General features: G+C 40.6%; 1 protein-coding gene across 2 annotated transcripts; it reads right to left on the bottom strand.

The window, feature by feature from the left end:
- Positions 1-4,027: 4,027 nt before the first annotated feature.
- EMC10 (ER membrane protein complex subunit 10) lies at positions 4,028-12,733 on the bottom strand. 2 transcript variants are annotated; one of them, XM_015810174.1, is made up of 7 exons: positions 12,584-12,733; positions 9,086-9,152; positions 8,280-8,392; positions 7,610-7,714; positions 6,369-6,550; positions 5,218-5,311; positions 4,028-4,135 (listed from the first exon to the last, which is right to left on the bottom strand). In XM_015810174.1, exons 1-7 carry the CDS (start codon positions 12,716-12,718, stop codon positions 4,028-4,030), a joined length of 804 nt encoding a protein of 267 aa, XP_015665660.1. In that variant the 5' UTR covers positions 12,719-12,733. The 2 variants fall into 2 exon arrangements, with proteins under 2 accessions (XP_015665660.1, XP_015665661.1); XM_015810175.1 differs by lacking the exon at positions 4,028-4,135 and adding an exon at positions 4,798-5,024.
- Between the last annotated feature and the right edge of the window lie 3,866 nt (positions 12,734-16,599).

The raw sequence follows: 16,599 nt of genomic DNA on the forward strand, positions 1-16,599 counted from the left end.
ATCACTGATGGGTGGCCAAAGTGTCCCTAGTTTTACACAGTATAGTAGAATTTAGATATGTTCAAAGAAATTGTGTCATACCAATCTCATAGTAACAGCTGTATATAAAGAAGATCAGAATTTCCTGAATATTTTGCCAGATGAGGAGTTATGAGTCTGTGAATCCTTATAGAGGACATGAGCTGTGGTTTCAATGGACTCTTGTCCTGATCACCTGATGCTGATGATGAGCTAGGCCTTTTGTTAGCTGTTATTAGAGGGAAAAGGAGCTGAAGAAAAGAAGAGATAGTTGCAAAGTACATCTTTATGAAAGAGAGAGCCAAGTCATGCTGTTTCACCTCATTGAAGTAGAGAATGATGTCTTTACAAAGATCTCTTACCCAAATGGTTCCTTTTTTCCATACTAGGTTTTGACCTTCTACTTGAATCAAGACATTATACTGCCCATCTATTTTTCTCAGCCGATCAACACTATCAGAAACATCACTTTATTCTTTGGATATCCATCATGCTCTCCTATTTATTTATTTTTACTTGAATTCTACACCATTTCACTGAGACTAACATTTATTCCAGGCCTTTCAAAGCACATCAAAAGAACAGTCTTTTCCTCTCAGTATTTCTGCAAATGGATATTGACAACAATTAAATTTTGATATGAATTGGTTGAGCAGCCATCCTCTCTTCCATCTATACTCTGCTGCACAAAAGGAAAAGTGGCATCAGAAGCCTTTATCTGATGTATTCTCCTGGTGTGTCCCTACCAGAGTTGTGCTGGGTAGCCATGTGGACTCATGCTTCCATTTTCATCTAGCACTATCAATTTGGCCTTTAGTCCCAGAAAGATACAAGCTTGAACTTCTTTTTAATCAGGTTATTTATGCTAAGACATGTCAATTGGTTAATTCTCTAACTGCAGCTGTTTAAATTGGTCACCTGTGACTTCAACTTATCTTTTAATCCCACTTGGTCTCAGATCCAGTATGTCAGCATTGCTAATTGAAGAGATTTGGCAAGTTTTGACCAGCCATAGACAGGAAAATCTGTAAATTCTGGAAGATTTCAAATGTAGTCATGTAACTTATGTGTAAATTCAGATTACTCAGAAAACCATATTTGCAGTAAATAACCTGTTTATCTGGTCTGCAGCAGTGATACTGAAATGTATTACCTCTCCTAGGACTTGTGCTCAGGATCACCACACCCATCAGGAAAATAATTGAATAAATGTATCGGATACTCTGAATTATTCTAGCATTATTCTCCAGCTTAATATGCAGATACTGGTTTGCTTCAACAAGCAATGACATTTCTCTGTGAAATATCTCATCACTCAACGAGTGATCTTGTTTAGCAGAAATTCATCTAAGTATCACCAGTCATGAATGTTGGACTTAAAACACCAGAATCAGAAGGCTTATATGACATCCTTTCTTTGAAAAAGGGTAAAAAAATAATTTTTGCTTAAACTGGAAGTTGCAGTGAAAGGTTTGGAAATATATCAGAAACACTGGCCAAAATCTCAGGCTGAGCAGTTTCAGTGCCTTGCACAACATTTTGGACTCTCCCCACCTTCCCCTTCTCTTTATCTATTTTCTCATTTCTCACTGTGGACAATCCAAGCAACAGGATAGGGCCTTTTATTCCAGTCATTCAATTAAGGAAGCATTTGACATGGAGTCCTTCTCATTGAAGATTAGCAAGCAATACACAGGTTGTTAACTATTTAAACTGTGTTTGCACAGCACATAAGGCTTATAATTGAGACCCGTGCAAACATACCCTTAAATTCTAGCATTTAAATCTCACCATAAAGTCTTCGGATGATTTATTGGGCCATCCCAGGCCACAATTCTGAATCCATGCAATGTCCATCTTCTCCTGGTCCTAACTGTGTTCTACTTTCATTTTCCCAAATTATCAAGCATATTTGAAGCTAGCATCACAACTAGCCTGATCCTTCTCCAGAAGCCCAAGAGCTAGCCTTACAACTGTGCCACACATTCTAGAATTAACCTCCTCTATGTTCTGCTCCTTTGTGGTTTCTATGGATACAACTATACATAGCTATACCGAATCAAGTTGGGTCTTAAGTAGGAAGAGATTCGCTCATGCTCTGTGAATACTGGTCAGGACTACCATTGTGGGAGATTCATACAGCCAGATTCTCGATTGCACCAGGTAAGTAAAGCCTACCTACCTAAAAATAATCTTAAGTGCAAAAACTGTATTTACAGATTTTTCAGGCTTCCCCTACCCCCGACCCACCAGCAGCTCTTCAAGAAAATGTGGAAACAATTTGCCCCACGTTGGATAACGATATGGATGGCTAAGTTTTCTTCTACTGAAGATAACTGCAGGAAGTCCCTGTCCACTTACAAATAGTTATGGCTATCTTGGCTGCCTTTGCCACTTCTTAAAAGCTTTTTTGTGGATGTTTGTTACACCTAGAAGGAAACAGAGCATCAAATGCTCAAATGAGGTCTTTGTATCACCCATCCTTCTACAGATTTAACAAGGCCTGAAAAGGGGGAGGGGGGAACCAGAGCTCCTGACAAGGCAATCAACTACTGTGCATGATCAAACATATTTCTCAATCATACTATCCTTCTGCCTTAAATTGAATGTTTACTGGACTTTTGTGAGGTTGCTTTGTAGCTTGGGGGGCAAGCAGGTAGGTAGGTAGTCTGCACATCTGGACTGTGGATGTACATGGAATCAAATTTCATATCTGCTCTGACATCCAGAAGGGGGAGTCTTGTAGAGATCAGAACAGTTAGCTACAAGAGGCAAGGATTCATGAAGGTCATCAGAATAATCCCCAGCAACCACTAGTCAAAAACAGGCTGACTGGACCAGATCGGACAGTGCAAACCCTATGACCAAAATGAGACAGTCAGGCCCTAGCCTGCAAAATGGGTGCACCCCAATTTGGACTCATTACACTAGATTTTGAGGGGGTAGGTTCCAAAGGGGTTCAGGACCATAACCCAAAGTGAACTTAAATAGGACAGTATTGGGAATATGTAAGGCTTAAGGCACCTATTTTGTTCACACACCCTAATTCTCTCCAAAAAAAAACCCCCAACTGTCTGGGCCTCTCCCACTCAGGGGACTGCAAGTAGGGCACATATAGTCCACAGGCTGCACATTTTCCACCTTTGTCCTCTGTACACTCAAAACCAGGAAACCAGCAATGAGCATTCTCCCATACCAGCCATCTAATCAATGCCCAGCTCCAACCAACCAACCAAACATACATAAAAGACAAGATGGGTAGAAAAGAAACTCAAGCTCAAGAATCATTGTTTTCTTAGCCTGTAAGAAATGTTTCCATTTGTCTTCCATAGAAAGTAAAAGTTAGATATCCTGTTAGAACAATGTGCAAATTGTTCTATTCTGGGGACTGAAAGGGAAAAAAAGGGGGGAGTCCAGCTTCCGCATATGCTGTTATTAGCGTATGTGGCAGAGCAATAGCCGTTTAGTAAGAAAAAGAATGTGCTTCCTGAATTATTCTGAAGCTGCCCTTGTGTTTGTCCAGTGTTCATGGGGCTAGGTAGTTGTACCTTAATTGATTCTATCTTATTTGATTCTATCAAGGTAACATATCAATCCTTATTCATTTCTCCAAGTCACACCATTTGCATCATCTGTTTTTTAGCATAGAAATCCTCAGTGCTTTCAACCTCTTCTGAGTCACAAATAGTCAAAGAATATTTAAAGAAGAAAATTCTTACAGAGGATTTGATTATGGGGCTGTATATAATTTCCAATCCTGAAAACAGAACTTGCAACTACCTTAGTGTAGAAATATACCCTTTGGAATGAATAGAGATATTTACAACTTTCTGTAATCATTTAGGAAGGAAATTACTCTGGATTTAAAATGAGATTAATGCATTCCCTCCCACACAAACATAAAAATATTAGCAGCTCCTTCATTCTATAACCGAAAACTAGCCTTGCTTCACAAATCAAAGAAAGCTCCATTATTTTCTTCCAATATTTATTTATCTTGCTGATTCCTTTATCGCCCCCCTCCCCCAGCACTGCCTCCATTGCCCCCTCCTTGCCCCCCTGCATCAGGAGCGCCAGACATCATAAGGAAAAGCACGATAGGAATAATGTACATCCACTGTAGGAGAGAAAGAAATATATACATGTTATATTAAATATAATATTAAAAACATATAGTTTCATGATGTGTTAATAACCCATCTCATTCTTTTCCATCTTGGAAGTGATCATGGCTTCTCATAAACCCCAATCTTCCCCCTTAACGGTACTTTTCCAAAGACTAGCTTGGTACCAGTTTCTATTTTTGCTCTCATCCCTCCTTGCATCCTGTCGCTGCCCCTCCTTCAAATCCCAAACACAAGAAACCCTTCACCAGATTTACAGCTGAGTTTATCAGTGTGCAGCCAGTGAGGAAGGAAAGTCTGTGTCTACTGTAAAGGAGAAAGGACCTGCCACCAAAAAGGGGTGTCTAAATCCTTATCCTATCAGGAAATAAAGATCCAGAGAGTAGCAAACTGAACATTAAGAAACATGCCCTGAAAGGCATCCTTGCTTACTTTGAATGTTCTCAGCCAATTACCACCAGAGGAGGTCGAGTCCAAGCTATCACAGAGCAAGTAATCGCTAAAGTAACTTCAAGAAAGCCAGCTATTGAGCAACATAGCTTTTGGGGGTTATGGTTATTCTCAGAATGCACTGAGTAAAAAAAAATGATAAATGCTACCCTCTGGACCAGTGAACACAAAGGTAGCACCCGGGTGAGGCTTATATATATACACACACACACCTCCCCAATATAAAAACTGGCTCCAAAAGAAGAGTAGCCTTTTTGTTCTCCAAGGTGACAAGGTGACAAGAGTTCAAGTTAAATGGAGCCAAGCAAAGAGAGAAGTGAGTTGAACTGGGTGCAGGATTACTTTTGCTCAGGGCCGTCGTCTGAACTTCGTGGGGAATGTTGCATAGATGGTCACTGGGAGAAGCACTATTGCACCCAGAATTAAATGCCACTGCAGGGATTGGGGATAAGAAATATCAGAGCAGGAAGCAGTCACTTCTCAGCAACAGTTGCCTGGCTAGAGCCAGAAATAAGACAGCAGGCAGGCTGAGGAACTAAGAACATTGCGCTGCAAGGGTGGAAAAAAAGAACGGAACCTGCTCTTTCTACCATCCCTCCCCCATTCCCCCAAATACAACACTTACATATTTGGCAAAGAAAGACTTCTGCTCCTGTGGATTTTTGGCTTTCTGAGCCTGCTCTTGTTCCAAGCGTTCAATAAATGCTGCTGTTTCAGGGCTGGCAGCAGAAAGAAAGAAAAAAGCTATTAGTAACCAAACTAGAAAGCATCCCCCAGTACTCACGAGGGCTGCAGAAGCCCAGACAGGTATTAAAAAAGTAAACGGAATGTTTGGGGCCCAATGTATTTCAACAGTGTTTCCCATGTGAAAAAGCATTAACACCACACACCAGGGGTTCTGCTGTTTCTTTCATTAGAACTAATCAATGAAATAATACTTGGCTTCCAAAGTAAGATAAACTGAAATTCACTGGAATTCACTAGTTCTGGAATGTTTGAAACTCTGCTCCCTTCCTTCCCCTAACTGGATAAATGATTCTGCCCTCTCTTCTTCCTGCTCTCAAAATTTCCACCTACTGTTCAAAAAAAGATGGACTGGCAAATATCTCTGATGGTCAGTGCAATACTAAACCTGTATAGAAATAAACAAGTTTAACTGACTTCAACAAAACATGTTTTCCAATTTGCATGTTTAAAATCAGAGACAAGTCTCTAGATTCAGCCTTCTCTGCAAATAAATTACCTAGAAATCCTTCTGCCAATCTGTCCAGATGAGACCCTTGCCTTTTAGCCAATCTCCTTCACCCCATTTTGATGAAGAAATTTGGTTGCTTTCCTTATATTCCAATTGAGGAACCCTTCTGCTTCCAAAAAAATCTTCCATAATCTAACTTTAGATTCCTTATACAAGGTACTCAGATTATCTGACCTTCTAGTTAGAAACCATTTTATCCATCTTTTAAATTCTCAAAAGTGTATCTGGAATTAAATGCAGAAAACCAAGTCAAACTTCCTATGTCCCCAGTGAGCAATCATGAGCCTTTGGAAAATCCAAACAGATCATACCTTGTCCCAAATAAAAGCTATTTAGTAGCGTATCTCCCTTCCAAAATCCCTGGTGATTCCATTCATGATTAAAAGCCACAATACACTTATATTTTATACATTTGCCCAATCTCACTTTAAACTAGCTGTTGTTAATATGTCTTGTAGCAGTGAGTTCCACAGATCAGCAGAAGCCCTGCATTCTCATCTGATTAGTCAAAAAATACTAACACAGCTGCTGGTATGGGCTGCTGGAGCAGAATGGTGGTATTGAAGAGTTCCAGATCCACATCTTCCACTTCAGCTCCGTGGCAAGAGCTAGGCATAGTGACAGCAGAGAGGCCAATTATGTTGCCAGCGATGTCAGTGTGCACTGTCAGCCTATCGGACAGATGAGACTCGACCAATGAGCACTGCAAGGAAAGGAAGATACATCAATACTGTCTCTCTGCCTGTCTTAGCATTTCCAATTTGGTTTACATAAGCCGGTGTGCGTGCTAGTGCAAAAGCTCGGTCCTCTGAAGTAGCAAGGAAGTTACTGGGATAGAGGATGAATGGGGCCACAAGCACTTCAGGGGTGACTCTCGAACATGGTCTTCCTACTTTCCACCTCAGCCTGTGGTTCAGTAACAGCACATGGCATCTCCAGCAAAAAGTATCCCAGACAGCAGCTTTTCAAGAAAATAGTTTAATCTCAGAATTTTGCAGTGCTGCTTTCCCTCTCAGGAGGCACCAGAATATGAATAAGAATATGAAGCTTATTTTTATATTTATATCTTGATATTCCTTTAAGCAAACCTCATTTGTGCAAACCTGCATAATACTGGCTTCCTATCAATCAGCACATAGTTTATCTTAGCTGGCAAAAAAAAAAAGATCTAGAAGAGAAATCTCTAGGGACTACTGGGAAGGAAAAAAAATCTCAGAAGGCAATGGCATACTATTTCTGCATTGTCGCCAAGTAAAGCTGCATGATTTTGCCAATGTATCCTCAGAAATTAAGCTAAGGTCAATTGGGGGTCAATTATTCTATTATCTCTTCCCTCAATAATCTCAGAACAGCCTCAGGATTAGGAAGATCTCCTGATTAGACTACTTAAGGCAGGAAAAAAATTCAACATCATGAACCTAAGACCATGTTGCTTCACTTACTCCTCAACAAACCAAGGAAGAAAAAGCAGTTTCCATCTTCCTACTTTTGGAGATGTCACATCTGGATATTTTTCTAAAGAGGCAAGATCGGCCAACAAGAGTGTGTAGGAGTCAGATTTTTTTAGCTACCTTCACGCTAGTAATGTGCAAGTGTCTCAGTAAGATATTGCTATAACATGTTGCAAAGGTACTTTTAAGATAATATGGGTCCAGAATATGTTCTCAGCATATTTAGGGCTTGGCACATTCTATGATGAGGCACTTACTGTAGGCAGGTGTCCTATACGGTACAAGAATTCCAGAGCAGTGAAGACACTTACCGCTTTAACAAAAGTGGTGACATATTCCACAGCACTCTCTTCAATGCTCCCCAGAGGCTGTCGTGGGATTCTTAAACGGTACAGTCCACCCACAGAAGCTATCTCCTGAGTTTGTGAAAAAAGAGGATACAGTAACTGAAAGGAGAAACTCACTACCTCATCTTATTTGAAGGAGATAAAAATTACATCTAATGATCTCAAACTACATTGAGTATTTATTTTTACTTGCATTCTTTAGAGAACCAATTAATCTTAATTTTAAAAATTTCACAGGTTGCCAAAATTCTAGGCTTCAGAGACTAATTACGATAGAAAACATCCAAGCATTCACAGCATCCTGAATGGGATGCATGGAACTTCAGGGTTAAATCTATTTTTATATATATTTATTCTTTAAAAGCAGGGGAAGCCGCTTACAAAACAAGATTTCTGGAATTGAAATTTTTTAAAACTATTTTGATACCTAGCACCCATAAAGTTTGTAAACTCCTAAGCTTACATCAGATTTTCCTAGTCAACAGCTTTTTCCCTATCTGCCTAAGGCCCCTTAGACTTCCATGCAGGAAAGCAATCAAACACAGGATCCCTACATTCCACTTTCTCTTCCAAAGTGCCTCTGTTCCAATTTGTTTCTCCCTAAAAAGCAAAGCAAAACTGCTCTCCCACTCACCCTAAGTTTGTTGCGCTCTTCTTCAGTTAACTGCTTCTGGCTCAGTGAGAGACTAGGTTCAGGGCCCACATTCCACAGGAGTGTACCCCGTTTTTTGAAATGAATGCTGTCATCTTCAGGAGAAAGAAACACATGTTAGTCTCACAGTCTTATTCTTACTCCTGTTAGATAAATGACCTTTAGCCACTTACAACATACAGGAGCGAGTGCGTCTCCAAAGTCCTCCCCTATTTTTAGACTGCTGCCAATGCAATTCTTTTCCTGTTTAGCACATGCAGAATGTATTAATACAATAAGGACAGAAGTGAGCATCCCATGGGCCCCACCCTGCCCCAAGGATGAGCTTTTTTTTGTTGCCTATTAATAATCACACACAAAGTTAAACTTCAACTTGAACTTGCACATGAATGTGTAAATTTTGAAGGGATCTATTTTGCATCTTAAAGCCATTCTAAGAAGGAAAATCCAGGATCTATTTTCCAAGTTTCACAGGATTTTAGCATCTGACTTAATCCTTCCCAATGTAGGCTAAAAATTACAACCTTCAGTTCAGGAGTAATTTGAAGGTAGTAAACCAGGCCTACGAGAGGAGCTTACTATTCAAAGACTGTCTACCTCTGCATATTTGCAATGGAAAATTCTATTGTCCCAAGGTTCCCAACAGAACAATGTCTTAATGTATTTGTATGCACAAAGGTCCTATGTAAAGTGGAAACTAACCTGACTATGAAATGGGCCTAATTAATGCTGCTTAATCTAGACAAATTGTCCAATTCAAGTCTGCCATGCTCAGTATATACACTCACCCAACTCAAATGAATGCTCCAGCTGCAGATTCAATCCACAAGTTTCAGAATCTCGGGCTTCACTAGACTGAAAGCAACAGTAGATCATGAATGTTGCAAAGTTCCTATACAACAGTGTTTCTCAACCTTGACAATTTTAAGGCATGTGGACTTCAACTCCCAGAATTCCACAGCCAGCAATGCTGGCTGTGGAATTCTGGGAGTTGAAGTCCACATGCCTTAACATTGTCAAGGTTGAAAAACACTGCTATACAATAAGGAAAAAAATTATTTGATCCCTGGCTGATTTTGTATGTTTGTCCACTGACAAAGAAATGATCAGTCTATAATTGTAATGGTAGGTTTATTTTAATAGTGAGAGAATAACAACAAAAAAATCCAGAAAAACGCATTTCAAAAAAGTTATAAATTGATTTGCATTTTAATGAGTGAAATAAGTATTTGACCCCTTTGCAAAACATGATTTAGTACTTGGTGGCAAAACCCTCACTGGCAATCACAGAGGTCAGACATTTCTTGCAGTTGGCCACCAGGCCAACACACAACTCAGGTGGGATTTTATCCCACTCCTCTTTGCAGATCCTCTCCAAGTCATTAAGGTTTTGAGGCTGATGTTTAACCTTCAGCTCCCTCCACAGATTTCCTATGGGATTAAGGTCTGGAGACTGCCTAGGTCACTTCAGGAAATTAATGTGCTTCTCCTTGAGCCATTCCTTTGTTGCCTTAGCTGTCTGTTTTGGGTCATTGTCATGCTGAAATACCCATCCACGACCCATTTTCAATGCCCTGGCTAAGGGAAGGAGCTTCTCATCCAAGATTTGATGGTACATGGCCTGTCTATCATCCCTTTGATGCATGAAGTTGTCCTGTCTCCTTAGCAGAAAAACACCCCCAAAGCATAATGTTTCCACCTCCATGTTTTACAGTGGGGACGGTATTCTTGGGGTCACAGGCAGCATTCCTCCTCCTCCTACATGGTGAGTTGAGTTGATGCCAAAGAGCTCGATTTTGGTCTCATCTGACTACAACGCTTTCACCCAGTTCTCTGAATCATTCAGATAGTCACTGACAAACTTCAGATGGGCCTGTACATGTGCTTTCTTGAGCAGGGAAACCTTGCGGGTGCTGCAGGATTTCAGTCCTTCATGGCGTAGTGTGTTACTAATTGTTTTCTTGGTGACTATGGTCCCAGCTGCCTTGAGATCATTGACAAGATCCTCCCGTGTAGTTCTGGGCTGATTCCTCACCATTCTCATGATCAGTGAAACTCCATGAGGTGAGATCTTGCATGGAAATTGACCGTTATTTTGTGTTTCTTCCATCTGCAAATAATCACACCCAACTGTCGACACCTTCTCACCAACTGCTTGGCGAATCTTGTAGCCCATTCCAATCTTGTGTAGGTCTACAATCTTATCCCTGACATCCTTGGAAAGTTCTTCGGTCTTGGCCATGGTGGAGAGTTTGGAATCTGATTGTTTCTGTGGACAGGTGTCTTTTATAAAGGTAACAAGCTGAGATTATGAGCATTCCCTTTAAGAGAGTGCTCCTAATCTCAGCTCACTACCTGTATAAAAGACACCTGGGAGCCAGAAATCTTACTGATTGATAGGGGATGAAATATTTATTTCACTCATTAAAATGCAAATCAATTTATAACTTTTTTGAAATGTTTTTTTTTTCTGGATTTTGTTGTTGTTATTCTATCTCTCACTGTTAAAATGAACCTGTCATTACAATTATAGACTGATCATTTCCTTATCAGTGGGCAAATGTACAAAATCAGCAGGGGATCAAATACTTTTCCCCCTCACTAATTTGTTTCAAGCTTCACAGTGCTCCAAATTCTGTCTTATGTGTACCAATGTTGCATGCCACATAATAGCAAAACCTTTCTGTCCATAATTTAAAACAATATTTTGAATGATTGTATTGGCCCACCTGTGAAAAGAGACCGACAAAACTATGATGCATTCCAGTCTATGATATTTTATGGAACAAGCTTTCATAATCAAAACCTATATAATCATATAAGATAACTTAGATGGGCAAAATTAGAAATAACTCAAATTCACCACATGTTCTTTTGACTGAATTTTTACATAAAATATCTTCCAGTATTTTGGGAAGCTCCTGTTATCCAAACCTGTGAGACTGTTGCAAGAAGGTAAGGAAATAATGCATTTGTAAGAAAGACATAGTTTTTCAAGCAGTTAAGGAAGTTTCCAGTTCCTCTGGTGAATTAACTGACAAATTCTCCTGCTGAAATCCTGGAGAGTTGTTTCAGATTAGTGAATATAACTCTGAGTTATATATTATGTGCCATCAAGTTCTTTTTTATTCCTAGCAACCACATAGATATTTTCTAAAATGGATCCCCAACTCCCAGTCCTTACCTGTCCGTGGCCAATTAGGAACCGGGCCACACAACTGGAGGTGAGTAGTAGGTGAGTGAGCAAAACCAAAACTATTTTCCTTGCCCTCCGACCCGTGGAAAAATTGTCTTCCATGAAACCGGTCTCTGGTGCCAAAAAAGGTTGGGGACCACTGCTCTGTGATGCTCTATCCCTAGCCTGGTCTTTCACATCTGCTGAGCTGGATATACTGTATCAGCGATAATTTAGAATAAGGCAGCTAACCATCAACTTTTAAATCCCAGTGAGGCTTAATGATTAAAATGTTTTGAGAAATACCATAGGGACTCAGGATTCAATCCATTCATAGTTATGATTTGGGGCTAGTCCTTCTCTCTCAGTTCAACCTGGCCTCACAGGATGGTTGTTGTAGGGATAAAATGAAGGAGATTCCCCACGTAATCCATCTTGAGCTCCCAAAAAACAGCCATTTTACGTACAATTAATAAGCATATTCAATATTTTATGCCAAGATGGCACTTAGGTCCAAACCTCTTTCATTAACTCTTACACAATTGCTAAGCTGCTTCCTTCCCTAAATCAGAATACAGTATACTTGATGCACTGTAATTTAGTCCTAAAGTTATTATTCAGCTTATGAATATTAATGGCAGAGATCATGAAGCTGCATCTCTTATTAAAAGAAAATACAGCCACAAAGAACGATTCATGAAGAACATATATACATTTTTCACCTCTTATAACTCCAGACCCCAATCCATTTAATGAAGTTGCATGTTAGGAGATTTAAGACAGGCACCAAGTTAAACTAGTTAAACTATGGGACATACTGCCACAAGATGCAAAGCGAGCCACCAGCTGAAATAGTGCTGGTGGAGGGAAAAACTATCTGCAACCATTAATTGTGGTTAAATGAAGCATCCAGACTCAGAAGCAGCACTCCAATGAAGGGGTTTTTTTTGTATTTGTTTTTTACAATTCTTTAGGCATCTATGAAAACACACCTCTGCACTACTTTGGCGTTCGGTCCAGTTTAGCTCAGCTTACGCCCTGGATATTAAGGAGCTTGTCTTTCGACAAGCAAAGTCATCTCCGCATTCAGCCATATTATAGTGAGGCTTACCTTGGCAACTGCCTCTCCCCGACAGGCTGCAGAGGCCCTGACAAAAACCTGCGGCGGGGGGGAAAGAAGGAGGGCGAGGACAGACAGGAGACAGACGCAGAGCGGTCGTTCAGCAGCCGCCATAGCTCCCTCCATGGATCACGTGATCTAACAAACAGGCAGCGCAAGCGCAAAGCACTCTGGGACCGAAGTACAGCGTTCAAGGGCCGAAAGAAAGCCAATCACAGGCGTCTTGCGGCTTATCGCCTCTCTTAAGTACTCAATTTCCTCTCGCGCCGCACGTGGCGGTGGCTTGTCTTGCAACTGCAAGAGCTGAGAGGAAATGGGTGCCGATGACATAGAGAGCCGACTCGAGTGATGGGGAAGAAACTGTACACTCTTGGGAAAATCGGTCCCATCGAGCTCAGTGAGACATGGTTCCGAATGAATTTGCTTGCTCCTCATCCTTTAAACTCTTGCAGAACGGTTGGCCATTGTCTCCTCTATTTTTGACGGCGATGAAAGGATGAAATAACCTGCAGTTTTCTAGACATAAGTCAAAAAAAGGGAAGATTGTCGTGGATTTGTATGACCTATCATCCTTAACATAATAGATGCCACAACTGTTGCAAAAAGAAGTGGAATATATTGGATGCCCCCAAATAGAACATCAGTTGTATCAAAAGATGGGGACGGAGCGAACTATCTCTGCTTTTCTATCCTCATTTTTCTCTAGCTATACTAGGATCTCCTGCTGTGCTCCCTTACTTAGTAAATTGTACTGTTTGCAATCCTGTGTGTTTGCAAGAAAAAACAACAGTTCCCTATCCCATTTTTATTCACAAGCAATGGTGGCAGCTGCTCTTTGGTTTAATATATCATCACTAAACTCTGAGTCTGGTTATGCTAAAATATTGTAGATTGGTTGAAAGTCTCCATTTTCAGTTTAGCAAGAATCCAAAGTTTTAACTTGATATAAGAAATATTCAGATTGTGATTATTTATGATTCTGCTTTTCCAAGATTTGCAATTCATACAATCAATTAAGGATGTTTTTTTCTGTTCCCTTTTTGCAAGAGAACTCAAAAAATCAACATTTGTAGGGAATTGCTTCATTTAATTTTTTTTTTGCTTTGTTTTACTGTCATTGCTTCTCAGATATGACTGAAAGTCAAATTCAATTTTTCTTCCCCTAGTAAATGGAATTAATTACTTAATTGAGAGGTTGCTAAGTATTCAATCTTTTCCCCTAGGCTCTGCATTCAGGTTATTGTTTTCTGTTTCTTGTATTGACAAAACTGCATTGTAACATGAGGTTGAGGTAAATTTAAGAAACAAGTCAAAGTTATCCTGTTGTGACCTAGGTCAAGTCAAGCTATGGCTAAATTCAAACAACAACCTAAGATAAAATTAGGGGCCCTTGGTGCTTTCTGAGCTTGGTTGTTTTCTTTCTTTACCTAGAGCCCTGGTGACACAGTAGTTAGAATGCAGTATTGCAGGCTAATTCTGCCAACTGCCAGCACTTTGGCAGTTTGAGTCTCACTGGTTCAAGTTTGACCCAGCCTTCCATCCTTCCGAGGTTGGTAAAATTAGGACCCAGATTATTGGGGGCAATATGCTGACTCTGTAAACAACTTAGAGAGAGCTCTAAAGCATTGTGAAGCGGTATATAAGTCTAAGTGGTATTGCTAGTCTTGTAGATTAGGTAAAAGTAGTGGGGTTTGTGCTCAATTGGTATTGTGGTGGCTTGCCCTGTCAGTGTTGGCGGGAGTAGTCTTGGAGGTTCTTTGGTTGGGCCATTTACTGTTAGCTTATTTGTCAATTCCTTGATTGGGGTATTGTTTACTTCTTGATTGTTAGTCTGATGTTGATATTAATCTATGCTTATCAGGTAGTTGATTGCCGGTGGAGAGATATTTTGATGTTTTTGTTTCCTTTCTGGCTTGTTGATTGTCTCTTTTGCACAGTATGTAGATGTTGTTTATATCTATGTGTCTATTGGTGACCAATTTGTCAGCATTTGTCTAGTGTCTTTGGACTGCTCTACATTTAGGATGCTCCACAGTTTCCCAGTTAAAACCATGGTTAAATCTGTCTATATGTTGTGAAATTAAAGAGTTTTCATCATGTCTCCTAACTGCTAGTTGGTATTCATGGATGTGTGCTGCTAATCTTCTGCCTGTTTGTCCTATGTAGTGGCTATTGCAGTCTTCACACTGTATGCTGTAGATCAGGGCTTTTCAACCTTTTCACCCATTGTACCACTTTTAGGATATGGCAGTATCCGAGTACCACCAGTCGCCTAGCAAGGTGTCAAAAAAAAAAAGGAAAAAAGTGATGAAGTACAGGTAATCCTCGACTTACAACAGTTCGCTTAGTGACTGTTTGAAATTACAATAGCACTGAAAAAAGTGCCTCCCAAGCCACAGCCGAGCAAGACACCTGCCTGCCCGCCCGGTGGCGCTCTTCCTCCTGTCCGAGGTTTTCATTGTGAGCATTTCTGTTGAGGATTGGCAGCGGGGGTGGGGTGGTGGGTGTTTGATTTTTATCCCCCCCCCCCCCGGTCTGCTGGGTGGTTGCAGCAGATTTTGGTCACTTCACATAACCCTAGGACACTGTGACCGTCATAAATATGAATCAGTTGCCAAGCATCTGAATGTAAATCACAAGACCCTGGAGATGCTGCAACATTCCAGCTGATTGGTGCTTCTTCAGGGCTCAGCAGAAGTGCCAGGATCAGCGCCAAGCTCCAGCTGGAGCCTGGCGCTGATCCTGGCGCTTCCACTGAGCCCTGACAGTCCTGAAGGAGCGCCGATCCTGGCGCTTCCGCTGAGCCCTGCAGCTCCAGCCGTCTCTTGCTCAACCTTGTGTGGTGCTGCCACCGGTTCAGCTCATTCCTCTCCCCTGCTACCACTTTTCTAGGACACTCGCGTACCACCTGCCAGGTGCCAATGTACCACAGGTGGTACCCGTACCACTGGTTGAAAAGCCCTGCTGTAGTTTTTATTTCTGGGGCTGCTTAGTCTTTTGGTTTACCTAGGATGTTTTGGGATGGCTTTAGTTGATTTGTGTGCTTTGCTGATTCCATGTTCTTGTAATAATCTGTTGGTGGTTTGAGATGTTTTTGTCTGTTGGTGGTCTGAGATGTTTTTGTTGTATGGCAATGTTATCCTTTTTGTGGCTTATGTTGGTTGTGCTATATTAGGTTCAGTGGTCAGGCACTTTCTGATGCATAACAAGTGAACACTAAACAGCCCAATCAAAGAATCTCCAAGACCACTTCCACCAAGCCACTAGAATATAATTTGAGAGCAAACTCCAATTCTCACTAACACTGATGATGCAACCTAGTTTGGTTTTTTTCCTGCAGCCATTTCATTACCCAATCTCAGAGAGCACTAAGGATTCCTCATTTCAACTTTGAGCTACAAATATTCTGTCTTTTATTTTTGGTAAGATATAACCCAATAAAACACAATTTAAGTTACCACAATGTATGAATCTAGTCTCTTCGTCTATATAGGCTTTAGATGAACAACTTGTTGTCCTCAACCTAATTTAAAAATCATTATGTAAGAGATGACTTTCAGGTCTCTTGTAAGTTCTAACTCTAATCTATTAAAGAGGAAAAAGAATGAGAATGAAGAAATGGGAAATGTCTGGAAAATAACTTGTGTGCCTACTAATTGCTTGCTTTAGCCCCCTCACCATCAGCCCTCCAACAGATGATCCACAAGAGAGTGTGGCATTCATACAAAACAGTTGTCTGTTGCAATTGAGTCCAAACTTTTCAAGACTGGCTGACAATTGTTCTCTCCAACAATTGGAGAGAGCCCAACAATTGTTGTCAGATCTAACTTTTAAACAGAAGATGATAGGGATTGCATTGAGGAATTTCTAAATGCACACATGCTTTTCTTAGGACCAGCCCTTTTTTTAAGGGAAGTAAGATAGCTATCTTAGGTGGTGAATATTGGGAGAAGCAGGGACCAGAAATGAGGGGCTAGAGAACCAACCCATACATTTTAGAGAATCTT

This window comes from Protobothrops mucrosquamatus, unplaced genomic scaffold (assembly GCF_001527695.2).
Source record: "Protobothrops mucrosquamatus isolate PMUCROS unplaced genomic scaffold, P.Mucros_1.0 scaffold7, whole genome shotgun sequence".
In the NCBI taxonomy this organism is placed as follows: Eukaryota; Metazoa; Chordata; class Lepidosauria; order Squamata; family Viperidae; genus Protobothrops; species Protobothrops mucrosquamatus.